At 41.8% G+C, this 27,500-nt stretch overlaps 2 protein-coding genes across 2 annotated transcripts in view; one reads left to right on the top strand and one right to left on the bottom strand.

The window, feature by feature from the left end:
- The first annotated feature begins 281 nt into the window (after nucleotides 1–281).
- Nucleotides 282–12,212, top strand: LOC125027850 (hornerin-like). Its single transcript, XM_047616982.1, has 11 exons — nucleotides 282–423; nucleotides 769–893; nucleotides 1,228–1,437; nucleotides 1,995–2,120; nucleotides 2,730–2,892; nucleotides 3,725–4,466; nucleotides 4,652–5,040; nucleotides 5,077–6,030; nucleotides 7,717–10,428; nucleotides 10,709–12,158; nucleotides 12,203–12,212. Exons 1-11 carry the CDS (start codon nucleotides 348–350, stop codon nucleotides 12,210–12,212), a joined length of 6,957 nt encoding a protein of 2,318 aa, XP_047472938.1. The 5' UTR covers nucleotides 282–347.
- Nucleotides 12,213–19,503: 7,291 nt separating this feature from the next.
- LOC125028304 overlaps nucleotides 19,504–27,500 on the bottom strand; it is an 8,803-nt gene continuing 806 nt past the window's right edge. The window contains exons 2-9 of the mRNA XM_047617752.1: nucleotides 25,583–25,657; nucleotides 25,345–25,455; nucleotides 25,079–25,254; nucleotides 24,856–24,926; nucleotides 23,361–23,497; nucleotides 21,326–21,398; nucleotides 20,265–20,448; nucleotides 19,504–20,125 (exon numbers count right to left, since the gene is read on the bottom strand). Of these exons, the coding sequence (XP_047473708.1) occupies nucleotides 19,943–20,125; nucleotides 20,265–20,448; nucleotides 21,326–21,398; nucleotides 23,361–23,497; nucleotides 24,856–24,926; nucleotides 25,079–25,254; nucleotides 25,345–25,455; nucleotides 25,583–25,643 (996 nt within the window). The 5' untranslated portion in view covers nucleotides 25,644–25,657 and the 3' untranslated portion in view covers nucleotides 19,504–19,942. The remainder of the gene's footprint in view (nucleotides 20,126–20,264; nucleotides 20,449–21,325; nucleotides 21,399–23,360; nucleotides 23,498–24,855; nucleotides 24,927–25,078; nucleotides 25,255–25,344; nucleotides 25,456–25,582; nucleotides 25,658–27,500) is intronic.

The raw sequence follows: 27,500 nt of genomic DNA, 5'->3' as shown, positions 1-27,500 counted from the left end.
TTTATGATTTTGGCTGTGTCAGGAAACCTCTCCGCTTTTTAAATGTCACGAAATCAACCATAAAAACACGCAGCAATAACGTTTTCGGCGAGAAGTAGAAGACTGATTTAGTGTGACGATTCACCATCCTATCTGACACTTTAACACCTGATAACGGCATCAAGGAGTGGTATATGAAGCGCCTGTCCTCGGGACCGGCACACTGCAGCGTCTACGTGGACTCGTAGAGGATCTGATCCCGTGATAACGCAAGAAGCTGGACCCTCATTGACTTCCCTTCTCGACGTCGAGGCGAAGGAGAAGCCAGGACATTTTGGAGAAGGAGGAGGAGCTTCTGACCTGACGCTATGGAGGGCTCCACCAGGGTCCTCCTTTCCCTTCTAGTGGCGGGATTGGCAGTGGTCCCACACCTGGTCAACGCCAGTAAGAGAGATTTTAAATATTATGGCTGCACATTTTATGCTTTCTGTTAATCTTTAGTTATGGAAACATCTTCGAGAATCCAGTAGTAAGGCGCAAAGATAACGCATTCATAGTTTTTTTTTCAGAGAGGTTTTCATTCAATTTGTTACTTTCCCGTATTTCCTTCCTTTCAGAAGGGAGACAGAGGTTAAAGACTAATGAATGATAAGTCTATAAACAAACAAAAATATAAACTGAGGAATTAGAAAACATAGTAATCAACTTATAATTTCCTAGAAATGAAAGCTTACGCTCGCCTTTTAAAAATCAGTATTGTTGCAGAGAACTGCTTCCTGTCCTTTGCAGGATCCCCGACTCCGAATATACACATCTGCCACAGCCTGACCTGCCCGGAACAGGACGCCTTCTACGCGCACCCGACCTTCTGCACAGATTACGTCCACTGCGTTGCCGGCGTCCCATATGTCAAGGTGAGGAATGAGTAGGAGGTGAAGAAGTGGAAGAATAGGAAGAGAGGCTGACAGAGGTACTGACAAGAGTTGTAGAAAGAAAAGAGGAAGGGGTGAACATTTAGGAAAAAGAAAAAGAGGAAAAGGTAGCAATGGTGAAGATAAAAGAATGGTTAGAGAAAAGTGCAAACCGAGAATAAATCCATTTTAAGGCATAAATGAAAGGGATTGATAGTAAGAAATCCACCAAATCCATCACAATTATTACTGACAAAGAACCTCTTTACCCCCTACATACTATATAGAAAGAAGGACTCATATTACGTAATTGTAATTTTTCCTTTCTCCCATACAGAAATGCCCTTCCAACCTAAACTTTGACGCGGTGAAGGGGGCGTGCAACCACCCGAGGGACGCCCGCTGCACGCCCTTCAAGAAGTCATGCGAGCTGACGAGCCCCTTCGTCCCAGGAGGCGCGACAGACGACCTCGTGACGTGTGACTGCGAAGGCCCCTGCATCAAGCCGCACCCGTATCGCTGCGATGCCTTCTACCACTGCGACGCTGTCAGTATCTGCAATTTCTTTGGTCTCTTTTCTTACTCTGTCCGTGCCGTCACTTGGTGATAATGAATTCATTTGCTCAGAATCTAGATCTATTACATTGGTACGTTTCTTCATCTCTAGCCGTTTGTCTGTTTAATTCTTCTGATTTCTTTCTCTCTCTTTTTTATCAACTAGGAATATGATCGAAAAGAAACTAGTAAGATTAATAATCAACACTTCAAATAATTAGGGGAAAAACACTCTTGATCCAGGTTTAGATAAGGACAGAAATTTAGCATTTTAGAAAAAAAACTGCGATATCCAATTTGTTTTGAACGATAGCTTAGCGAATTCTAACATATCTTGTATTGATTCGTTAATTTGTACTCGCCTTTTATCAATGTGGGGCAGCATCATTTTCTTCCTTAAGAGCAGTGAGGACCCATTGGGCATTCCTGGAGAATGTGGTTCATTGTTTCATAGGCAGTCATCAGGACTAGTGTTGAAGGTTTCCTTTATTTTTTTTTCCCTACATTTGCATTTGCTCTATTTAAAGTTACCCAGTCCCTCCTGCTTAGGACCTAGAGGCAGGGTCTTGTCTAGGCTTGGAAGGGCTTCACTGTTTTGCCTGCCTCCACACTCCTGCCAGCACTCCAGTCAGCACTGCACACCCCCTGTTGGGTTATACAATAGCAGTGTTGGCTGTACATACATACGTAGAGATGTATTTGTACATACATACATATATTTGTGTATGTATATATAAATGTATGTATATAGTTGTATGTACATATATACACACACACATATATATAAATATACACACATATTTATGTATGTAGATATATATACACAAATACATATATGCAATTATATATAGAGAGAGATAGATAGATAGGTAGACATAGATATATATGTATGTATGTATGTATATACATACAGACACACATATACATACATATATATATATATATATATATACATATTTATGTATGTAGATATATATACACAAACACATATATGCAATTATATATAGAGAGAGATAGATAGATAGGTAGACATAGATATATATGTATGTATGGATGTATATATATGCATATATATATACATATCTATATTTACATATACATATATTATTATAATACATATACATTTACATATATATATATATATATATATATATATATATATATAAGTATATATTTATATATAAACATATATGTAAGTATATATTTGTATATAAACATTTATGTGTGTGTGTGTGTGTGTGTGTGTGTATGCGATCGATGGCTAACTTGGTTTTCCATTCGCAGGCTGGAGTGGAACACCTTACAGAATGTCCCGGAGACTTGATGTTCAACGCAATGGTTGGACAGTGTGATCTGCCGGAGAACACCAAATGTGTGCCAGCGCCCACCTGCTCCTGCGACAACTGCCGTTTCCCTTCGTCTGAAATGTGCTCTGCTTACTGGCAGTGTGAGTTTCACTTTAATTTCTATAAATAATCTAGAAATGGTTTGCTTTTCCGCTGTGTGCCTGTTTTCCTTCAGTTTATGAGCCTTTCTCCAGAGCCCAAATCTTATCTGATAAGAAAATAAAATCCTTCCTTACAGCAATAGTTCCATCTACGTCGCAGGCGTAGATGTCGGCAATAATAGTCCTTTACATTTAACTTCATTTTATCAGTACTATGAATACTATGTTTTTCTTGCTTCGGTTTTTAATAATCACCGACGTATATCCACTCTGACATTGTATGATTATTTGATGGAAGTCGGGTGGATCATTCAAATGCTTGCATTTAAATTTGCAATTACAATTAGTTTTATGTTACACTTAATTGTTCTCTAGATATTGTCTGATTACAGCTTGAAATACTGGCAATGAGTAAATTTTGAAAAAGCCTGCAGCACATGTTATGACCTTTTAGTGATACGCATTGTCCAATATTATCATGAATATCTGCCAGCCTATTCTTGCATAAGTATCAGCTTTAGAATTACAGGCACTTTCTTAATAATTTTGCACTATAGGATCAGTTGCTGTATCTACAATTTTCTTCATACTTGAAACACGATCATATTGTATGTTTGGACCTGAGCAAATAGGCATAACGAAATGGTAATCGGGCTTTTGTAATAACACAGACGAACTGAACCTACTATGCCTTCCACCTGTTTTAACGATGATCCCCTTTGGTACAAAAGAAAAAGAAGAAAAAAGAAAGAAAGAAAGAGGAAGAGCAACGTGAAAAAAGAAAATCAAGGGCAATTTGTGTATGAGAATTTATGCACTGTCGGTGTTTCAGGTGAGGGTGGCCAAGCAGTGCAACACTTCTGCAGTAGCGGCCTTCTTTTCAACCGTGACACCTCACAGTGCGATCTGGCCATCAATGTAGACTGCAGCGAAGGGGCCTGGGAGCTAGGTGCTTTCCTGGAGACGGCCTGCGTTGACCGACGTTTGGACTGTCCAAAGTTTGTTAAGGATGGAGGGTGCCAGTGCAGTGGGAGTAACTGTGACTGGCAGTCATTTGTTCTCAGGAACTGTCCAAAGTCCTGCGGCAGCTGCAAAGAAAACCAAATTATTAGCAAGAGAATGTTTGCCTTAGAAGAAAAAGGATCTAGAAGAAATGGAAGCAAAGAATCTGCAAGCAAAGATTCCGGAAGCAAAGACTCTGGAAATAAAGAACCTGCAAGCAAAGAATCCAGAAGCAAACAATCTGCAAGCAAAGAGTCTGGAAGCAAAGATTCTCTAAGTAAAGAGTCTGGAATCAAGGAGTCTCTAAGCAAAGAGTCTGGAAGCAAAGAGTCTAGAAATAAAGAATCTGGAAGCAAAGAATCTGTAAATAAAGACTCCGCAATCAAAGAATCTGCAAATAAAGAGTCCGCAAGCAAAGAGTCTGGAAGCAAAGAGTCTCTAAGCAAAGAATCTGAAAACAAGGAATCTGGAAGCAAAGAGTCTGGAAATACAGAATCTGGAAGCAAAGAGTCCGGAAACAAAGAATCTGGAAGCAAAGAGCTGGAAGCAAAGAGTTCGGAAACAAAGAATCTGTGAGCAAAGAGTCTGAAAGCAAAGAGTCAGGAAGCAAAGAATCTGGAAGCAAAGAGTCTGGAAGAAAAGAGTCTGGAAGCAAAGAGTCCGGAATCAAACAGCAGGGAAGCAAAGAAACTGGAAGCAAAGAGTCTGCAAGCAAAGAGTCTGGAAGCAAAGAGTCCGGAAGCAAAGAGCCTGGAAGCAAAGAGTCCGGAATCAAAGCGCCTGGAAGCAAAGAGTCTGCAAGCAAAGAGTCCGGAAGCAAGGAATCTGTAAGCAAAGAGTCTGCAAGCAAAGATTCCGGAAGCAAAGAGTCTGGATATAGAGAATCTGGAAGCAGAGAGTCCGGAAGTAAAGAATCTGGAAGCAAAGAGTCCGGAAGCAAAGAGTCAGGAAACCAAGAATCTGGAAGCAAAGAGTCTGGAAACACAGAATATGGAGGCAAAGAGTCCGGAAACAAAGAATCTGTAAACAAAGAGTCTGGAAGCAAAGAGTCCGGAAGCAAAGAGTCCGGAATCAAACAGCAGGGAAGCAAAGAAACTGGAAGCAAAGAGTCTGCAAGCAAAGAGTCTGGAAGCAAAGAGTCCGGAAGCAAAGAGCCTGGAAGCAAAGAGTCCGGAATCAAAGCGCCTGGAAGCAAAGAGTCTGTAAGCAAAGAGTCCGGAAGCAAGGAGTCCGGAAGCAAAGAGTCCGGAAGCAAAGATCCTGGAAGCCAAGAATCTGGAAACAAAGAGTCTGCAAGCAAAGAGTCCGGAAGCAAAGAGCCTGGAAGCAAAGAGTCCGGAAGCAAAGAGTCTGGAAGCAAAGAGTCCGCAATCAAAGAGTCTGGAAACACAGAATATGGAGGCAAAGAGTCCGGAAACAAAGAATCTGTAAACAAAGAGTCTGTAAGCAAAGAGTCCGGAAGCAAGGAGTCCGGAAGCAAAGAGTCCGGAATCAAAGAGCCTGGAAGCAAAGAATCTGGAAACAAAGAGTCTGCAAGCAAAGAGTCCGGAAGCAAAGAGCCTGGAAGCAAAGAGTCCGGAAGCAAAGAATCTGGAAGCAAAGAATCTGGAAACAAAGAGTCTGCAAGCAAAGAGTCCGGAAGCAAAGAGCCTGGAAGCAAAGAGTCCGGAAGCAAAGAATCTGGAAGCAAAGAATCTGGAAGCAAAGAGTCTGCAAGCAAAGAGTCCGGAAGCAAAGAGTTTGGAAGTAAAGAATCTGGAAGCAAAGAGTCCGGAAGCAAAGAGTCCGGAAGCAAAGAATCTGGAAGCAAAGAGTCTGGAAGCAAAGAGTCAGGAAGCAAAGAATCTGGAAGCAAAGAGTCTGGAAGCAAAGAGTCTAGAAGCAAAGAGTACGGAAGCAAAGAGTCCAGAAGCAAAGAGTCTGCAAGCAAAGAGTCCGGAAGCAAAGAATCTGCAAGCAAAGAGTCTGAAAGCAAAGAGTCTGCAAGCAAAGAGTCCGGAAGGAAAGAATCTGTAAGCAAAGAGTCTGAAAGCAAAGAATCCGGAAGCAAAGAGTCTGGAAGCAAAGAGTCAGGAAGCAAAGAGTCCAGAAGCAAAGAAGCTGTAAGCAAAGAGTCTGGAAGCAAAGAGTCCGAAAGCAAAGAATCTGCAAGCAAAGAGTCTGGAAGCAAAGAATCCGGAAGCAAAGAGTCCGGAAGCAAAGAATCTAGAAGCAAAGAGTCTGCAAGCAACGAGTCCGGAAGCAAAGAGTCTGCAAACAAAGAGACAGTAAGCAAAGAGTCCGGAAGCAAAGAGTCTACAAGCAAAGAATCTCTAAGCAAAGAGTCTGATGGAGACGAAGGAAGTGGAGGTGGAGACGGTGGAAACGAAGATGGAGACGGTGGAAACGAAAGTGGACACGGTGGAAACGCAGATGTAGACGGTGGAAACGAAAGTGGACACGGTGGAAACGCAGATGTAGACGGTGGAAACGAAGGTGGAGACGGTGGAAACGAAGGTGGAGACGGTGGAAACGAAGATGGAGACGGTGGAAACGAAGATGGAGACGGTGGAAACGAAGATGGAGACGGTGGAAACGAAGATGGAGACGGTGGAAACGAAGATGGAGACGGTGGAAACGAAGGTGGAGACGATGGAAACGAAGATGGAGACGGTGGAAACGAAAGTGGAGACGGTGAAAACGCAGATGTAGACGGTGGAAACGAAGGTGGAGACGGTGGAAACGAAGGTGGAGACGGTGGAAACGAAGATGGAGACGGTGGAAACGAAGATGGAGACGGTGGAAACGAAGATGGAGACGGTAGAAACGAAGGTGGAGACGATGGAAACGAAGATGGAGACGGTGGAAACGAAGGTGGAGACGGTGGAAACGAAGGTGGAGACGATGAGAACGAAGATGGAGACGGGGGAAACGAAAGTGGAGACGGTGGAAACGAAGATGGAGACGGTGGAAAAGAAGATGGAGACGGTGGAAACGAAGATGAAGACGGTGGAAACGAAGATGGAGACGGTGGAAACGAAGATGGAGACGGTGGAAACGAAGGTGGAGACGGTGGAAACGAGGGTGGAGACGGTGGAAAAGAAGATGAAGACGATGAGAACGAAGATGGAGACGGTGGAAACGAAAGTGGAGACGGTGGAAACGAAGATGAAGACAGTGGAAATGAAGATGGAGACGGTGGAAACGAAGATGAAGACGGTGGAAACGAAGATGGAGACGGTGGAAACGAAGGTGGAGACGGTGGAAACGAAGGTGAAGACGGTGGAGACGAAGGTGAAGACGGTGGAGACGGTGGAAACGAAGGTGGAGACGGTGGAAATGAAGATGGAGACGGCGGAAACGAAGGTGGAGACGGTGGAGACGGTGGAAACGAAGGTGGAGACGGTGGAAACGAAGGTGGAGACGGTGTAGACGGAGGAAACGAAGGTGGAGAAGGTGGAAACGAAGGTGGAGACGGTGGAAACGAAGGTGGAGACGGTGGAAACGAAGATGGAGACGGTGGAAACGAAGGTGGAGACGGTGGAAACGAAGATGGAGACGGCGGAAACGAAGGTGGAGACGGTGGAGACGGTGGAAACGAAGGTGGAGACGGTGGAAACGAAGGTGGAGACGGTGTAGACGGTGGAAACGAAGGTGGAGAAGGTGGAAACGAAGGTGGAGACGGTGGAAACGAAGGTGGAGACGGTAGAAACGAAGGTGGAGAAGGTGGAAACGAAGGTGGAGACGGTAGAAACGAAGATGGAGACGGTGGAAACGAAGGTGGAGACGGTGGAAACGAAGATGGAGACAGTGGAAACGAAGATGGAGACGGTGGAAACGAAGGTGAAGACGGTGGAAACGGTGGAAACGAAGGTGGAGGCGGTGGAAACGAAGGTGGAGACGGTGGAGACGGTGGAAATGAAAGTGGAGACGGTCGAAACGGAGGTGGAGATGGAGACAGCACTAGCAGAGGAAATAGCGGAAGCCTCGACGGCTGTGTCATTGACTGCTCCCTCGGAAAGTATCTTCCACATCCAACTGACTGCCGCAAGTTCATCCAGTGTGCCCCGTATGGTCCTGAAGAGATGCCTTGTGCCCCTGGAACGGTCTGGAACCAACAGAAACTCACCTGTGATCACGAATGGGCTTCTCCGTGTGTGACAGGCAGCTACTTGACTCCAGAAGGTCTGCCATGTGGAGGAGGTAGTGGTGAAAATGGAGGGGGTGGCGAAGACCGTGGAAACGGAAGTGGAAACGGAGGTGGAGACGGCGGAAACGGAGGTGAAGGTGGTGACATCTGTCAGGATGAAGTGAGTGCCTGTAAATTCTGGGCTGCCAATAATGACTGTTACTGCAAGCCAACCGATGGGGACTGCTCATGGCAAGCTTATGTTGTCAAGGCATGTCCCAAGAGTTGTGGAACATGTAATGGCGGAAATGGAGGTCTAGACGACAGAAATGGGGCTGGAAATGGGGCTGGAAACGGCAGTAACGAAAGTGAAGTCGATGGATACGGCGGAAGTGGAAGCGAAGAGTCTGGAAGCAAGGAGGCTATAAGCAAAGAGTCTGGAAACAAAGAGTCCGGAAGCACAGAGCATGGAAGCAAAGAGTCTGCAAGCAAAGAATCCGGAAGCAAAGAGTCTGAAAGCAAAGAGTCCAGAAGCAAAGAGTCCGGAAGCAAAGAATCCGGAAGCAACAAGTCCGAAAGCAAAGAATCTCTAAGCAAAGAGTCTGCAAGCAAAGAGTCTAGAAGCAAAGAGTCTGAAAGCAAGGAGTCCAGAAGCAAAGAATCCGGAAGCAAAGAGTCCGAAAGCAAAGAATCTCTAAGCAAAGAGTCTGCAAGCAAAGAATCCGGAAGCAAAGAGTCTGAAAGCAAAGAGTCCAGAAGCAAAGAATCTGGAAGCAAAGAGTCCGAAAGCAAAGAATCTCTAAGCAAAGAGTCTGCAAGCAAAGAGTCTAGAAGCAAAGAGTCTGAAAGCAAGGAGTCCGAAAGCAAAGAGTCTTTAAGCAAAGAGTGCGAAAGCAAAGAATCAGGAAGCAAAGAATCCGGAAGCAAAGAGTCCGAAAGCAAAGAGTCTCTAAACAAAGAATCTGGAAGCCAAGAATCCGGAAACAAAGAGTCTGGAAGCAAAGAGTCCGAAAGCAAAGAGTTCGGAAGCAAAGAGTCTGAAAGCAAAGAGTCCGAAAGGAAAGAGCCAGGAAGCAAAGAATCCGGAAGCAAGGAGTCCGGAAACAAAGAGTCTGGAAGCAAAGAATCTGCAAGCAAGGAGTCTTTAAGCAGAGAGTCTGGAAGCAAAGAGTCTGGAAGCAACGAGTCTGAAAACAAAGAGTATATTAGCAATGAGTCTACAAGCAAAGAGTCCGGAAGCAAAGACTCCGAATGCAATGAGTCTACAAGCAAAGAGTTGGGAAACAAAGAGTCCAAAGGCAATGAGTCTGCAAGCGAAGAGTTGGGAAGCAAAGAGTCCGAAAGCAATGAGTCTGCAAGCGAAGATTTAGGAAGCAAAGAGTCCGAAAGCAAAGACTCCGAAAACAATGAGTCTGCATGCGAAGAGTTAGGCAGCAAAGAGTCTGAAAGCAAAGACAACGAAAGCAATGAGTCTGCAAGCGAAGAGTTAGGAAGCAAAGAGTCCGAAAGCAAAGGTTCCGAAAGCAATGAGTCTGCAAGCGAAGAGTTAGGAAGCAAAGAGTCCGGAAGCAAAGACTCCGAAAACAATGAATCTTCAAGCGAAGAGTTAGGAAGCAAAGAGTCCGGAAGCAAAGACTCCGAAAGCAATGAATCTTCAAGCGAAGAGTTAGGAAGCAAAGAGTCTGGAAGCAAAGACTCCGAAAGCAATGAGTCTGCAAGCGAAGAGTTAGGAAGCAAAGAGTCCGGAAGCAAAGAGTCCGGAAGCAATGAGTCTGCAAGCGAAGAGTTAAGAAACAAAGAGTCTGGAAGCAAAGAGTCCGGAAGCAAAGATTCCGAAAGCAATGAATATGCAAGCGAAGAGTTAGGAAGCAAAGAGTCTGCAAGCAATGAGTCTGCAAGCGAAGAGTTAGGAAGCAAAGAGTCTGGAAGCAAAGAGTCCGGAAGCAATGACTCTGAAAGCAATGAGTCTCCAAACGAAGAGTTAGGATGCAAAGAGTCTGAAAGCAATGACTCTGCAAGCGAAGAGTTAGGAAGCAAAGAGTCCGAAAGCAAAGAGTATCTTAGTAAAGAATCTGGAAGCGAGGAGTCTGGAAGCGAAAATTCTGGAAGCATAGAGTCCGGAAGCAAAGATTCTGGAAGCAAAGAGTCTGGAAGCATAGAGTCCGGAAGCAAAGAGTCTGGAAGCAAAGAGTCTCAAAGCAAAGAATCTGGAAGCAAAGAATCTGGAAGCAAAGAGTCTGGAAGCAAAGAGACAGTAAGCAAAGAGTCTGCAAGCAATGAGTCTGGAAGCAAAGACTCTGAAAGCAATGAGTCTACAAGCAAAGAGTCTGGAAGTAAAGAGTCTGGAAGCAAAGAGTCCGGAAGCAAAGAATCTGTTGAAGACAGCGGAAATGGAGGTGGAAATGGTGGAAACGGAGGTGGAGACGGTGGAAACGGAGGTGGAGACGGTGGAAACGGAGGTGGAGACGGTGGAAACGGAGGTGGAGACGGTGGAAACGGAGGTGGAGACGGTGGAGACGGAGGTGGAGACAGTGGAAATGGAGGTGGAGACGGTGGAAACGGAGGTGGAGACGGTGGAAACGGAGGTGGAGACGGTGGAAACGGAGGTGGAGAGGAACGGTGAGGACGAGTAGGAGAAACGAAGATGGAGACGTTGGAAACGAAGGTGGAGACGGTGGAAACGAAGATGGAGACGTGGAAACGAAGGTGGAGACGTTGGAAGAGAAGCGTGGAAGAGGTGGAGACGTTGGAAACGAAGTGGAGGCGGTGGAAACGAAGGTGGAGAGACGGTGGAGACGGTGGAAATGAAAAGTGGAGACGGTCGAAACGGAGGTGGAGATGGAGACAGCACTAGCAGAGGAAATGGCGGAAGCCTCGACGGCTGTGTCATTGACTGCTCCCTCGGAAAGTATCTTCCACATCCAACTGACTGCCGCAAGTTCATCCAGTGTGCCCCGTATGGTCCTGAAGAGATGCCTTGTGCCCCTGGAACGGTCTGGAACCAACAGAAACTCACCTGTGATCACGAATGGGCTTCTCCGTGTGTGACAGGCAGCTACTTGACTCCAGAAGGTCTGCCATGTGGAGGAGGTAGTGGTGAAAATGGAGGGGGTGGCGAAGACCGTGGAAACGGAAGTGGAAACGGAGGTGGAGACGGCGGAAACGGAGGTGAAGGTGGTGACATCTGTCAGGATGAAGTGAGTGCCTGTAAATTCTGGGCTGCCAATAATGACTGTTACTGCAAGCCAACCGATGGGGACTGCTCATGGCAAGCTTATGTTGTCAAGGCATGTCCCAAGAGTTGTGGAACATGTAATGGCGGAAATGGAGGTCTAAACGACAGAAATGGGGCTGGAAATGGGGCTGGAAACGGCAGTAACGAAAGTGAAGTCGATGGATACGGCGGAAGTGGAAGCGAAGAGTCTGGAAGCAAGGAGGCTATAAGCAAAGAGTCTGGAAACAAAGAGTCCGGAAGCACAGAGCATGGAAGCAAAGAGTCTGCAAGCAAAGAATCCGGAAGCAAAGAGTCTGAAAGCAAAGAGTCCAGAAGCAAAGAATCCGGAAGCAACGAGTCCGAAAGCAAAGAATCTCTAAGCAAAGAGTCTGCAAGCAAAGAGTCTAGAAGCAAAGAGTCTGAAAGCAAGGAGTCCAGAAGCAAAGAATCCGGAAGCAAAGAGTCCGAAAGCAAAGAATCTCTAAGCAAAGAGTCTGCAAGCAAAGAATCCGGAAGCAAAGAGTCTGAAAGCAAAGAGTCCAGAAGCAAAGAATCCGGAAGCAAAGAGTCCGAAAGCAAAGAATCTCTAAGCAAAGAGTCTGCAAGCAAAGAGTCTAGAAGCAAAGAGTCTGAAAGCAAGGAGTCCGAAAGCAAAGAGTCTTTAAGCAAAGAGTGCGAAAGCAAAGAATCAGGAAGCAAAGAATCCGGAAGCAAAGAGTCCGAAAGCAAAGAGTCTCTAAACAAAGAATCTGGAAGCCAAGAATCCGGAAACAAAGAGTCTGGAAGCAAAGAGTCCGAAAGCAAAGAGTTCGGAAGCAAAGAGTCTGAAAGCAAAGAGTCCGAAAGGAAAGAGCCAGGAAGCAAAGAATCCGGAAGCAAGGAGTCCGGAAACAAAGAGTCTGGAAGCAAAGAATCTGCAAGCAAGGAGTCTTTAAGCAGAGAGTCTGGAAGCAAAGAGTCTGGAAGCAACGAGTCTGAAAACAAAGAGTATATTAGCAATGAGTCTACAAGCAAAGAGTCCGGAAGCAAAGACTCCGAATGCAATGAGTCTACAAGCAAAGAGTTGGGAAACAAAGAGTCCAAAGGCAATGAGTCTGCAAGCGAAGAGTTGGGAAGCAAAGAGTCCGAAAGCAATGAGTCTGCAAGCGAAGATTTAGGAAGCAAAGAGTCCGAAAGCAAAGACTCCGAAAACAATGAGTCTGCATGCGAAGAGTTAGGCAGCAAAGAGTCTGAAAGCAAAGACAACGAAAGCAATGAGTCTGCAAGCGAAGAGTTAGGAAGCAAAGAGTCCGAAAGCAAAGGTTCCGAAAGCAATGAGTCTGCAAGCGAAGAGTTAGGAAGCAAAGAGTCCGGAAGCAAAGACTCCGAAAACAATGAATCTTCAAGCGAAGAGTTAGGAAGCAAAGAGTCCGGAAGCAAAGACTCCGAAAGCAATGAGTCTGCAAGCGAAGAGTTAGGAATCAAAGAGTCTGGAAGCAAAGACTCCGAAAGCAATGAGTCTGCAAGCGAAGAGTTAGGAAGCAAAGAGTCCGGAAGCAAAGAGTCCGGAAGCAATGAGTCTGCAAGCGAAGAGTTAAGAAACAAAGAGTCTGGAAGCAAAGAGTCCGGAAGCAAAGATTCCGAAAGCAATGAATATGCAAGCAAAGAGTCTGCAAGCAATGAGTCTGCAAGCGAAGAGTTAGGAAGCAAAGAGTCTGGAAGCAAAGAGTCCGGAAGCAATGACTCTGAAAGCAATGAGTCTGTAAACGAAGAGTTAGGATGCAAAGAGTCTGAAAGCAATGACTCTGCAAGCGAAGAGTTAGGAAGCAAAGAGTCCGAAAGCAAAGAGTATCTTAGTAAAGAATCTGGAAGCGAAGAGTCCGGAAGCGAAAATTCTGGAAGCATAGAGTCCGGAAGCAAAGATTCTGGAAGCAAAGAGTCTGGAAGCATAGAGTCCGGAAGCAAAGAGTCTGGAAGCAAAGAGTCTCAAAGCAAAGAATCTGGAAGCAAAGAATCTGGAAGCAAAGAGTCTGGAAGCAAAGAGACAGTAAGCAAAGAGTCTGCAAGCAATGAGTCTGGAAGCAAAGACTCTGAAAGCAATGAGTCTACAAGCAAAGAGTCTGGAAGTAAAGAGTCTGGAAGCAAAGAGTCCGGAAGCAAAGAATCTGTTGAAGACAGCGGAAATGGAGGTGGAAATGGTGGAAACGGAGGTGAAGACGGTGGAAACGGAGGTGGAGACAGTGGAAACGGAGGTGGAGACGGTGGAAACGGAGGTGGAGACGGTGGAAACGGAGGTGGAGACGGTGGAGACGGAGGTGGAGACAGTGGAAATGGAGGTGGAGACGGTGGAAACGGAGGTGGAGACGGTGGAAACGGAGGTGGAGACGGTGGAAACGGAGGTGGAGACGGTGGAAACGGAGGTGGAGACGGTGGAAACGGAGGTGGAGACGGTGGAAACGGAGGTGGAGACGGTGGAAATGGAGGTGGAGACGGTGGAAACGGAGGTGGAGATGGTGGAAACAGAGGTGGAGACGGTGGAGACGGTGGAAACGGAGGTGGAGATGGTGGAAACGGAGGTGGAGATGGTGGAAACGGAGGTGGAGACGGTGGAAACGAAGGTGGAGACGGTGGAAACGGAGGTGGAGATGGTGGAAACGAAGCTGGAGACGATGGAAACGATGGAAACGGAGGTGGTGATGGAGATGAAGAATGTCCATTTTCATGTCCGGAAAAGGAAGGTCTTTTCCCTCATCCCCGGGATTGTAAGAAATGGATTCATTGTTCTCACAGTATACCTTTTGTCAAGAAGTGTCCCTTCCATCTTCATTTCAATCCCGTCAAACGAGTGTGTGACTGGCCGTTTAAAGCCCAGTGTATCGCTACTCCTGATACTGACTGCCAGATTCCAGAAGCTGTGCTTCCCACACAGCCCCCTGATATGAAGCCTGACATTTGTGACTGTGAGTGCTGCCTCAGACCTCATCCCGAGGATTGCACAGCCTATTATTACTGCGAGGTTAGTTCTTGCTATTTACAAGTGAAATATCTTTATTATCTGAATATTCCTATATACAAGTCAGATTCCTTGTTATCTCTATCTAAGTCCATTTATCATTATCCTTCTAAAATATTTCAACAGCCAAATGCAAGCGCCGTATTCCACACCTGCTCCGAAGGGCTTGTGTTCAACCCACAGTTAAGTCAGTGTGTTCTTCAAGTAGATTACCCACAGTGTCAACCTGAGAGACACCCAACATGCGATCCTACATGCGAATGTCTGTACCCTGCTCATAGCTGCTCAGAATACTACATTTGTAAGTAATACCACAAAATGAGCATGTCCATGAAATATTCTCTTTATATAGTTTCGCACTATATTTTTGGAACATTTTTCCAAATAACTATATTTTTCTCTTGGAAATTATACAAATATAATTTGTATCATCAAAATCGTTGAACATTCATTAGTGTAAGTGTTCATAATCACTTGATATTGATTTTCAGATCCATATTAGTAATGATCATACTCATAGCTTTCCATTTAGGGTTTATGGTTTACATATTCCAAACGTGACATTAACTGTTTGGCAAGAATAGAATGCTCCAGAATTTCATGTTGGTTACCTTTCCTTGTGCGACTTTTTTCCTGTGCAAATTTCAATAATAGATCTTTCTGGATCTTTGGCAAAAATACATGTGGAATGAAATGGATCCAGTTTGTAAGTAAAATTGTAGCTTGTGAATACTGTAAATCTGTTCCTTACAGGTAATGGTGATGGTATTCCTGTCAAATATGAATGTATGGGAGGGCTTTACTTCAATGACCAGAAACACACGTGTGACCTCCCTGAAAATGTTTCCTGTGAGGAACGGCGTAAAAGAAATGAAATAGACCCCACAGCAGAACAACACTACATCTCACGTACGTTGCTCCTCTGCACCACCAAACGCATTGTTGTGGCTAGATAAAACCTATTTCTCTCAACATCCTTATAAAAGGAATATAGCTTGTCTAATGTTTTGCTCTTTTTGCAGCGGAAGAATGTAAGGATCTACAAGGAATGTATGCCATTAAGGACAGACCAAGTTCGTATTACATTTGCAGTCACGGCGTAGCCTTTGAAATGCGGTGTCCAGATGGTGGCGTGTTTTCAAGCAAAGCCAAGGAATGCATCTTAAGGAAGTAAATACTAGGCCACACACTCAAAAAGAAACAAATACACAAAGGATACTGATAGGCTATAGTTCTTTACAAAACCTGTATTATATAATGTGATTCTCTGTACATTACCCTACATCTGTTAGTGCTGATTGAAATATAATGATAATTTAAGTGTTTGTTTTACTTTTCAACATTGTTATATTTCCACAAACTCACACGAGTGTATGTAAGGAGTAGCATAGCTCATTGATAGAACAATCGCAAGGTCTTGGGTTCGCGCCCGGTCGCCCCTCTCAGTCGACCGTGAATGAATACTGACATGCTGACGTGCTAGCATGCTAGGCTCAAAGTCGGGGCGGAAAGGACTGGCCATCTATGTATGCACTGGCCAGGGAATCCAACTGTTTCATTCTGTCTGTAAACCTTAAAGGAAGCAACACAGACAGTCAGCATCCTCAACATGTCACCGTTAGTCACAACGGAATAAAACACTTTTCCTCGGTTGATTTCAGGTGAATTCTATCTGTGATGAAAGTCAAAGTCAAAACACTTTATTCCATTAATTACAATGGTCTTCTTGTTACATAGATAGTGACGTCGTACAGTAATATATAATATTTAAAAACAATAGTAAATACGTTGGTTGGGGAGATATGAAATAAAATAAAATAGAATAAGATGGCACATTATTAGAAATGGAGGTACGTGGTATGGCTTTGCATTTAAATGCAAAAATGATGTCACTGACAATTTAAAGAATGTCTTTTGATTTATTTTTGAAAGTAATCAGGTTGGAGATGTTTCTAATATTTTGCGATGGGTTGTTGCAGATCTCGGGTCCTCGAATTTGCATTTGATTTGTGCATGACCTATTGACATTCAGAGAGTAAATCTGTCTGGTTTGAACGCCTGTTTCGTTACCAATTGTTCGTAGACGCATTAACCAGTGATGATAGTCGCCTATTATGAATTTATGAATGAGTATGTATCAAATTGACAGTTTTGTTGAACTTTTAACAACAATAAGTGGAGATTTTGTTTTTATGTGATTTTATGTGCCCATTACTTTTTTGTAAATGTTGTCCATTTGTGTTTCGAAAGTCATGTATATGTCTATGTGTACTCCTAGATTTGTCACGGAAATGCTGGGTTTAATATGATAAGACTTCAAATTCTAAGATTGTATTTATGGGGATTTTGGCTATGTTTTGCCGACTGCCTATAAAGATTCATCGAGTTTTATCAGGATTTAGTTTGAGGCCGTTGTTGTCAAAATACATCTTTGCGTCTGTAAGAGTCTGTTGTGTATTTCTTATCAATTCATATAAACTGCTTTCAGAGGCAGCACGAAAAAACTGAGAGTCATAGGCATACTGGACAAGGAGACAGTTGTTTGCAATGGTTGATAGGTCGTTAAGGAATATAGTGAACAAGATCTGCCCTGATAATGGGCTTTCTGGGACACCAAAATAGACTGGTTTCTTAGTTGACATATTACAAATCTTGACTGACTGCATTCTTGTGGATAGATAACTTCTGAACCAATAGTTGTCAATTCCATGATTTTTCATTTTGTTAAACAGGATTTCAAGGCTGACACTGCAAAATGCTTTTGAGAGATTATACAATGTGGGTAGATTTATTCCATTCTTGTCTATGTTATCATAAATTTTGTTTGTGATTTTTAATAAGGCTGTTTCAGTGGATAGCTTACTTCTATACCCATGCTACGTTTCGGAAATAAGGTGTTTGTATTCTAAGAATGTTGATAATTTATTTGCAATTTTTTTTCATAGGACGATAATTGTTCAATTGTTCTGCATCTCCTGATTTGAAAATGGGTGTTATGATGCTATGTTTCCACAGTGATGGGTAGGTACCAGATACTACGGTACAATGACAGTAAAATAGAATACAATTGTCGATAAGCTTTCTTTGATGAATCATAAAGCAGTGTCATCCACTCCTACAGCTTTTGTTTCACGCAAGTGTTTTATTGTTCAGACTATTGTTTCCACTCATATTGGCTGTGGTCTGAAAGCATTTGTTGAGAGCCTTGTCCTGGTTGTGCATGGTGGGGCGAAGGAAACAAATGTCTGTTCATAGGTGAGTCTACTGATATTTGCGAAGTAGTCGTTAAGATGTTCTATACTATACTACTAAGGAAGTGTCTGTGGTGTTTTTTTGTTTGGTGCTAACGATTGAACTGTTTTCCATATTTCTTTGGCATCATGTTTACAGTCATTGAACTAATTTTGAAAATAAATTGTTTTTGCTGATTGGGTTAATGCTTTAACATTTCTCTTTTTGCTTATACTCAGAATGAAGGGTGGTGTCAGTTCTATTTGTTTTGAGAAGTTTGTTAGTGTTGTTTCGGTCATGTATATATTTTTGATGTGCTCATTTATCCATGGAGTGGGGGGTCGTCTGACAATTCTGGTCTTAAGAGGGGCAGTGGCATCTATACTATTTTTAGTACGTCCGAGAGACTGTCTACTTGTCTGTTAACGTCATCTGTTGTAAGAATCTCTGAGAGGGTCGACTAATAAAAATTTGACAAAGTCATTGGGGATCGTAATTTGTCAGGTCACGGGAAGTTTTTATGACAGGTGTCGCTTGAGCTTCTTTATATTAACTGTAATAGTTAATAATTCGTGGTCTGCAATTTGACAATTTGTTCTTTGATCATGGTAGGTTTATTTATAAGCTGTTTTAATTAGTTTTTCTTAATGATCCCAGCTAATTTTGCAACTGGTTTGTTCAGGTCGTTTAAGTCACCCAAGATGAAAAAAGGTTTTCTTTTCATTGACATTTCTCTAAAAACGTCTTCGAGGTAGTCAAATGACTCAGCTGTACAATGAGGGTGTCTATAGATTGTACCAGTAATGAAGGAGGGATACATACTAATTTGTACAGTTACCGAAATGTCCTCTACAGATGTAATATTTACAGCTGTAGTGGAATTTCATTTGATTTAAGGGTGTCCCTTACGTATATTCATACTACTCCACCTCGCCCTGCATCTCATCTATAAACACTGAAATTTTGAACGTTAATGAAATTACTTGGCATACTCTGTGAGGCCATGTTTTACTAATGCAAAGGATGTCGACATATCTCTCCGTGACCATCATTTCAATTTCTTCAAAGTGACCAAGGAGAGATTGCGCACTGATATGATCTCTTCTTATTGTATAACATGATGTGACCTTTGGTCTTGCTGACTGCGTGGCGGCGTTAAACAAGCTGGTCATTCTTGTACTTGTTTTTGTTAAAAAATTCTTTTACATTTTCAGGGAAGACATCTGAATTTGTGAAGAGTTCTGGTTGTATATCTTTGCCTCCGATTATTAATGTGACACTAAAATAAAATTGATGTGTCATGTTTGCCTTATATGCTTTTGCATTTAATATATTTTCAAACTCTTGGGTAAGAAAGTCTTCTATGGTTTCTTCCTCTGTGTCAGGGTGACAACTTGTGATATATAAGTACACTACCTGGGTAAACATCGGCGGGGCACATAAAAGGAGCACCGGTCAAAAATTCAGTAGTTGTCCCATGACTGGATCCTTCTCCTGTCTGTTTTGTAAATATCCTGTGGTTGTTGTGTAAATAGTGCCCTTTAGCATTAAACCTTATGTATGTTTCCTCTGGTGTGTTTCCGTTGACTTGACCGCTCTGATTCTTTAAAACGAACCCTGACAATATATATATAAGAAAGAGGGATGAGTGAGGAGGGAGGGAATGGGGGAAGGAGTAGCGGATTTGTAGACGTCACAGCTGCGTCACGCTTTACATGTTCGTAAACGCCGTAATTAAGTACATTTGGTAATGCACTATAATACTAAATTTAGGGCAGGGTGGGAAACATACCGTGCTAAAGAGCCTTATTGATTTTACTTTTCGTTTGGAAGATGGGTCAGGGCCCCTGAAATGCACAGTAAATGTTCCAGAAGCCTGTACAGCTGCACCTGTATTTTTTCAGCAGACGTCCATATTACCTTTAGTTATTGAATAAAGAATATGTAAATATTATCTTTATTTATGTTCAACAAAATGCAATGTGATTTGTCTATACATCACATGTCAAAATCTACATTTCAGATCTACTTTACAGTAAAATAGTTATTGGGAAAACTGAATTATGTGCATTTTTTTTTATTGCATCTGAGTCATTTATGATTCCATTACATGATATTGTAAATTCTCAATGGGTTTATATATGTCTGGAAATGTTTGTAAAAGATATAAAAAAGGAGAGAACCCGAAGAAACGGGTTCGAGACGAATGAATTGGAAAACTAAAGGGCAAGGACTGTCGGGGTAATAAGAAAAGAGAAGAGAAGCAATGTTACCGACATAGTCACTAGAAGACAATAAAGATAAAGAGGGAGAAATAAACAAATATGAGAGTGACCCACCCCCACCCATATATATATTTATATATATATTTATTTATATGTATATATATATACCAGAAAGCAAATAAAGGTGTGTATACATTCTGAGAAAGAGCAGAGGAGAGTGACAAGCAGATCCAAAGAGAGACCGGCAAAACAAGGAATGGGCTGAACATCGACGTCTATCACACGGCGAAGAGCGAGCAGCAGGCAGCCCATGACACCACTATCTGCCCGTCCTTGAAGATTCCCAGCGTGTCAGCAGACCAGGCACCCAGCGTTTGCCGGATGCTAGTGCTAGGGGCATCGTAAGGCACTGGAATGGCCGGCACCCAGGTAGCCGATGTCTTCGCTGTATCAAAGTCAACCTGCAGGCGGAAGGGGACGAGGTATAAAGAGACCAAAGAAAGAAAGAAAGAAAAAAACAAGCAAGGAAAGATTGCAAGGTATACGTGTATGACATTGCACTATCGTTACCAAGTATTAAAGAGAGAGAGTCGCTATAACCTGTGTGGTTGGAGTCCAGGTGACACCCATGTCGCTCGTGAAGAAGAGGCCGTCGACGGGCGAGGCGGCTGTGACATAAACTTTGATAGCTTCAGGCCAGAAACCCAACACAGTGGTGACGAAAGACGGGGTCCGAGCCCAGCTCACTGCATTGTCCGACGAATAAAAGCACTGGGTCACGTTCCTGAAGAAAGGAGCTGGGATGAGGAGATTGGGAGACTATTGTTACCGGCGCTCTTGTCATAAATTATGATACTATACTGGAAGGCTTTAAAATGTCAACACGCATTGCTCAGTAACCATTCACATACCGCAGTCCTAGATTCTCGAAAGAATTCATACATACATTCATACATACATACATATAAACAAACATTCATATATACATACATAGGTAAATGCATGCATGCATACATAAAATATACATAAATACAGACATAAACACACATGCATGTATACATGCATACATACAGACATACATACTTATATACATATATATCTAATAACATACAAACATACATATATGCACGCATGCATACAGATATACATATTCATATGCATATATATCTAAAAACATACAAACAGACATATGTGCATACATACATGCATGCATACATACATATATACTACAAATATATATGCAGATGTATACATACAGGTATACATACATTATATACATACATTTATTCCTACAAACATACATAAATACATACATACATACATACATACATACATACATTCATTCACACACATACTTATATATATACATACATGGATACATTCATAGATAAATTCATGCATACATACATACATGTATGTATATATACACTCCACCAGTGACTTTATAAGACTTGGTAAAAGACCCTACTTCACAGACTGTACCCCGGGACACACGCACATTTATACACTGAAATATTTATCCATGCAATGAATGTGTGTATGTATATATTCATATACAGTGCGTAGGACATGGACAGATAAGAAAGCAAAAGTTAATACGAAGCGGATTAGGAGAAAAATGTAAAAGGGGAAAGGTATCAAAACGGGAAAGCCAAACCCACCTTCCGACCGGCACTTCGCATGCGTACACCACGTTGTTGGCAGTGTCGACGGCGAAGTGGCGCCCGGAGAAAGCTGCAAGAGAGCGCGGCGTGAAAAGGTAGAATAAATTAAGAGATAGATAGGACAAGAAAGAAAGAGCGAGACTATGAGAGAGGGAGGAAAGTAATTATTATGATAATTGTGGTAATGATAATGATAAAATAAAAAATAAGAACAACAATAATAACGATAATAATGATAATAATAATAATTATAACAATAGTAATAATAATAATAAGTATAACAATAGTAATGATAATAATAATTATAACAATAGTAATAATAATAATAATTATAACAATAGTAATGATAATAATAATTATAACAATAGTAATAATAATAATAATTATCAACAAAATAGTAAAAGCAATAATATAAATGATAATATGAATAACAATATCATTAAAGATTATAACAATGAAAATAAGAATAATAATGATAATAATGATGGTAATTGTAGTCAACCAGTTCACTTAATCAATAATTAACGATCTCACAAGAATCTTCTTCTTCTAGAGTGAGGTCACTTTCGTATTCACGGATTAGTATATTATGCCACCATGTTATCCAGGCTTTGCTTTAAGTAGCCATGAGCTTCGCGCGCGTTCGCCAGAATACCCTACCTCGTTCCTTGCTTCAAATGAGAGCCAGTTAGGTGGCCGTGAAATGCCCAGGAAATAAGCAGTCGGGTTTGTCACGCGAAGGGGAAGGGTCAGTGCTATCACCAAAGAAACCAATGTAAGGTGCAACACCACAGTGATAATGATGATGATAATAATGATAATAATAATAATTATTATTATTTTATTATTATTATTATTATTATTATTATTATTATTATTATTATTATTATTATTATTATTATTATTATTATTATTATTATCATTATTATTATCATTATTATCATTATTACAGAAGAACAAAAAGGTTGGAAACCCCTGATCCATTCTACTTGCGTTTTGATCATCTCCGTTACCACTTTACACTCACACTATAAGCATGAAACCATTTTCCAGTGACCGCGGATTTGTCTCGCCTGGACTCATATTACGTATGTAGTAGTGGTAGTAGTATCATGATTGTTATTTAGGTCATTGTCATTGTTATTGAATTTTATCATTATTGTTACATGATCTTTTATTGTTATTATTATTATCATTATCTTTATTACTATTATTATTATTATTATTATTTTCATTATCACAGCTTCTGCTGGTGTTGGTGTTGACCGGGAATCCACCGGATTCCTTAGGTGCTCAAGAATTTCCTCAGGATATGGGCCGTACCAAGCAGTGCGATATTATTATTATTATTATCATTATCATTATTATTATTATTATTATTATTATCATTATTATCATCATCATCATTAATATTGATATCATTATAATTATCATCACTATTATTATTTTATTATTTTTCTTCGAGGTAACTACACTGCAATGAAATAGAGTGAAGGTAGGAGGGGAAGGGGGGAGGGGGCAAAGGAGTGAGTCGGGGAAAGTGAAGGAAATGGAGCTAGAAGAGAAAAGGGAGATGGGGAAGGCCAAATGGAAGGGAAAGAGAGAGGGGCTCAGATAAAACAGGAGGATGGAAGAGAGGGGAAAGGATAAGGGACAGAGCGGGAAAGGCACGGGAAGTGAGAGGCAGGAGGGTGAAAGAAGGACAGAGAAATCCCTCTTAGTCCTTGTCCATGGAACCTCCACAGGTCCCGCTAGTTTCATTATCATATTTATTTATTACCATTATTTGTTATTGCTATTATTATTGTCATCATCCTCTTTATTATCGTTATCATCAATGATCTCATTATTATAATCATCTTTGTTATTGCTGTCATGATTATCATAATTATTGGTATCATTACTATTATTACCGTGTTTATTAGAATCATTGTTTGTATATTTATTGTTACCATTATTATTATTGCTATTATCGTTATCAATAGTATTATCATTAACATTACTACTGTTGTCTTCCTTATCATCACATCACCTGCAGCGCCTGCCAGGGGGCGAACGGGCGTCGAGCAAACGTCCTCCGGCTTCCTGTCGGAGCCGAGCGGGCAACCGCGGAGGTCGAAGCGGAACCCGCTCAGATCGCTTCCTCCGGACCACGTCTTCATAATGAACCTCGGGGTATACAATTATATGCATTAATCGCGGTATTTATGTGTTTGTGGGTACATCTCTATAAATACATGCACATTATCATCCTTCCCCTGCAGGACGTAGGTCTCCCCCAATCATTCCAAATCATTTCGATCCGGCGCTCTGTATCATCGCAACATTTTGTCGATGGGTTCATCCTTGTCCTCCCCAGGCCGCTACTCTCTCTATCCACCAGTCGTCCTGTCTCCTACTTCAATTTCTGTGCTTCTAATACTCATATGTATATCTCCTATTTTAGGCTTTCCTAAATTCGTGTTGCCCCCATCTTTTCTTTAGGTAAAGTCCCAGCACCGGTCTATCAGTTCCTCTCTGAATACTTATTCGTTTTCTCTCCAGTATTATGGTCGTAGTCCATGTTTCTGACCCTTTGTCGGAAGGGGGAAAACCCAACGTTAACGACTACTCTTCAGTCATAACCGATAATTACCTTGCAATATATTACAGAGTCGACCAATGCATCGCTTTAATTCACTGGATATATTTATTTTTATGAGCTATATTAGTTATACTTGTTTACTAACTAGCATTTCACCTAGTACATGTATTTTGTTCAATTTAGACATGCCTCTTGAACATACCATTAGTCTTTGGACAATCTACAAACTTGGTCTATTAAAAAAAAAAAAAAAAAAAAAAAAAAAAAAAACTTAGTTTCTAATACAGCTGTTTTTTGCACACAGTTGAATATATTTTTGTAATCCACGAACGCCATTCCCTTTTGCCTCTAATCATTGTCTTTACTGGTTTGCCATTAGAACTGTGGAAGTCTTAACAGGAATATTCTACTACTTTGACAATTTCCTTATTGTTGTCTCTTACTTTTCTGTCGGATTTTATTGCGTATTTTTTTCGTAGTTCAGTCTTTCTTTTGCTATTTTAAAGCTAGTAAGCTAGTATCTGATATTAATGTTTCATTATTACTCTTATGTTAAATATACTTGCATATTCCTTTTGCATAGCTTACTGGAGCTTCGCATTTCGTTTTCCCGCCTACGTTAAGTTCAACTTCCCTTTACATTTCATTGACTTGGTCAGTGTCATGATCATTGGCAACTGAGTCTTTGTTTTGGATGTCACGGATGAAGTTTGCTTCTCTGGTCTTCAAGCTGATTAGATCAGGGAACGGGTGTCTTATTAGTTAAGGCTTTTCCCTTCTAAGATGTAACTTAATTCTACCTCTAATCCCTCTATTGTCACATCGTAGGGGTATGTGTGGGTGTCTCATGGATATGCTATGTGCTTTACCTTATCTTTGTGTATACCGAACCACAACTGAAAATCTTCATATAATTTTATCAGTCTACTAGCAGCAAAAATACCTGAAGTATCTTGCCTCCAGTGCAGTCTGGAATTGATATTCAAATGCCTCCGTTTGCTCGGGAAGAGTAATCTGCGAGATATGGAGAACCACAAAGTTATTCAAACTCATGGTTACTATAGTCAGTGTTCATACTGTACTAGACGATGAAATGTGTTTCAGTTTTATGAGTTTTGAAAGGAATTAATAATTTCATCAGCTCTCATTTTCTTCACTTTTCTCACCTCTTCTGCCCGCCGCCACAAGATGCCATCACCAGATATCATCACGGCGATTGTCACCGCCTGATGATAATCGGGATGCGCCAGGTGACGAAACTGCGTCACTCGGTGCTGGTTCACCATGTCCACCTGCACCCACTGCGCCTCCGCTGACACCCGTGGGGCCCACGGTCTCGAGCCTGTGAAAGGTTTGAAGATAAACGCCTTTGTATCTGTTATGAACTCAAACAGGCTTGACTTAGTTTCATGGTAGCTTAAGGGCAACTTACTTGACAGCCTGGCATGGTCAGGACTATGGTCTGCATCTACGGCTGTCGATGCAGTGAAGAGACAGGGCGGCATGAGGGTGACGTCATCCAAATTCAGATCGTCGAAACACTCTACGGATCAACAACCGCCACTGCATTTAGTTTAATGATCGCGTTCTATTTTATTCGTTTACATGAACAAAATCAAGAAAAATAGATATTCACATGAATGCTTACACAGCCATTATTGTTAACTAACCCAAGCTCTGCATATTAACCGTGACGTAACCGGTCAAAAGGGGGGAGGCGGCCTTTGTCATTGTCCGGGAACCTCCTGTAGGAAAAACAGACATTAAATTTGATATAATGAGCAAGGACTGTCCTGCTTACATGATATTTAAAAATCATTATCATCGCTATAGATGATATTTCTTTTAATACAGAACTATACTGAAGGAGGGGCAGGTGATAAAAGGGGGCGCTTACAAACCTTCGGTAATTGATTGATATTGTACCATCACTATGTTGCTGTAGGAAATCAGTTTTGTTTACACCGTAGGTATTGCTCATTTTGAGTAGTTTGAAAATTGTTTATGGAAAGTTTTAGCCATGCTACTTTTTATACCCTGCCACTACCTCGACAGAGAAAGATTGTCATTCTATGTTTGATAATGATTTGTTTTATTTTATAATGATTTAACAGTGAGAATGATAATTGCCGATTATATGTTTCGTTTTTGGATGATCCGAGAGCGATGAAGTTCCTCCGTCAGTATATCAAATGTTATTTCATAGAAAAGGGGCGCCGCACTTCCAACAGGGGGCGCCAGACCAGTTACAGAGCAACGAGGGGGTGGGGGGGGAGGAGACTGACCCCAGTTGCCCCCCCCCCCCCCCTAAATCCGCCACTGTATATTGCGATGCTTAGCATTACCATGTTGCCAGGTACAGGTTTTATTAAGTGTTACGTGGTGTTTATAGCCATCGCTATGTCATGAGCTGAAAACTAATGAAGGCGAAATAAATATTTCGCGCAAAAGCGATTTGTTATTAGAATACATGTGTGACTGCTACCCCGTTATCTGCCGCCTTCCATGGACCACACACACACATCATCAGTCTACCATTCTTCTTTAACGACCTGTATATATTGGTAAGTGAGATGTTAGTTATCCAGCCTGGAACTTATTTCTAAGCATGTCACTTTAATATACCATAGTGATGACTTGAATCCCTTCTTGGTATATGCACATAAAGTTAAATTTCATGGTTGGTTTATCTACTGCAAACCAACACGAAAATAGGTTGTGGAATAAACTGAGTACACTAAAACATGAAAGGTGAGTAGCAATAATTAATATTTTCGGACAGTGATTCGAGCTTGGTATGCGAGGTAGGTTCGAGCCCAATTTTGTGGCATTTCCGGGGCTTGAGCTTCCACACTGACTTAAGCACCAATTTTGGTAGGGACTCACTTTGTCTCTGGTCGTATATTTTTTTTCTTACATTTGTTTATGGGTATTTTAATAGCGAAGACATTTTGCTAAACTTGATTAATTATATCAGTCCGGGCATGGAGGTTCCCAGTACAAGTTAAAGATACGGATTGAGAAACCAATCGAAAACAGACTGACAATAAACATTCATACATATTACATCCTACCACTTAATCATCAAAGGTTTGGAAAAATTTGTCTAAGCTCCGGCCGGACTGCTGCGGAGACCACGCGGCCGCCTGCCCCACGCCTACTGGTACTGTGGCTAAGAACAACGTACAATGCACTCAAGTGTGTATAATTAACAATATAGTGTGACCAGTTTATGTATACTAGTGTATATATTAATTGTTTGGTGACGATATTTTTGTGTGTATTGTTTATATTTCTATTATTATTTTTGTGCAACAGACCCTAAAGGTGTTCTTGAATTTCCCTTAATTCTTTTAAACCGGTAAACATTTTACTTTCCAGTGATCTTTTAAAAATGATTTGCCGGCTGAATTCAGAGTATGCTTGTTCTGTGCGTAGACATGTTCCTAGATCAAATAAAGGTTATGTAAATCAGCCAACTGCGTTTAAATTAATATAGAAAGCTACGAGTCCATTCAAGGGCTGTAAACACCGACATTCCTCTTTTCAGGATTGTACTGGAACTGGAGCACCTAGATGATAGCTGTG

Source organism: Penaeus chinensis, chromosome 8 (genome assembly GCF_019202785.1).
Source record: "Penaeus chinensis breed Huanghai No. 1 chromosome 8, ASM1920278v2, whole genome shotgun sequence".
Taxonomy (NCBI): domain Eukaryota; kingdom Metazoa; phylum Arthropoda; class Malacostraca; order Decapoda; family Penaeidae; genus Penaeus; species Penaeus chinensis.
This window is presented reverse-complemented; position numbering and strand designations above follow the sequence as displayed.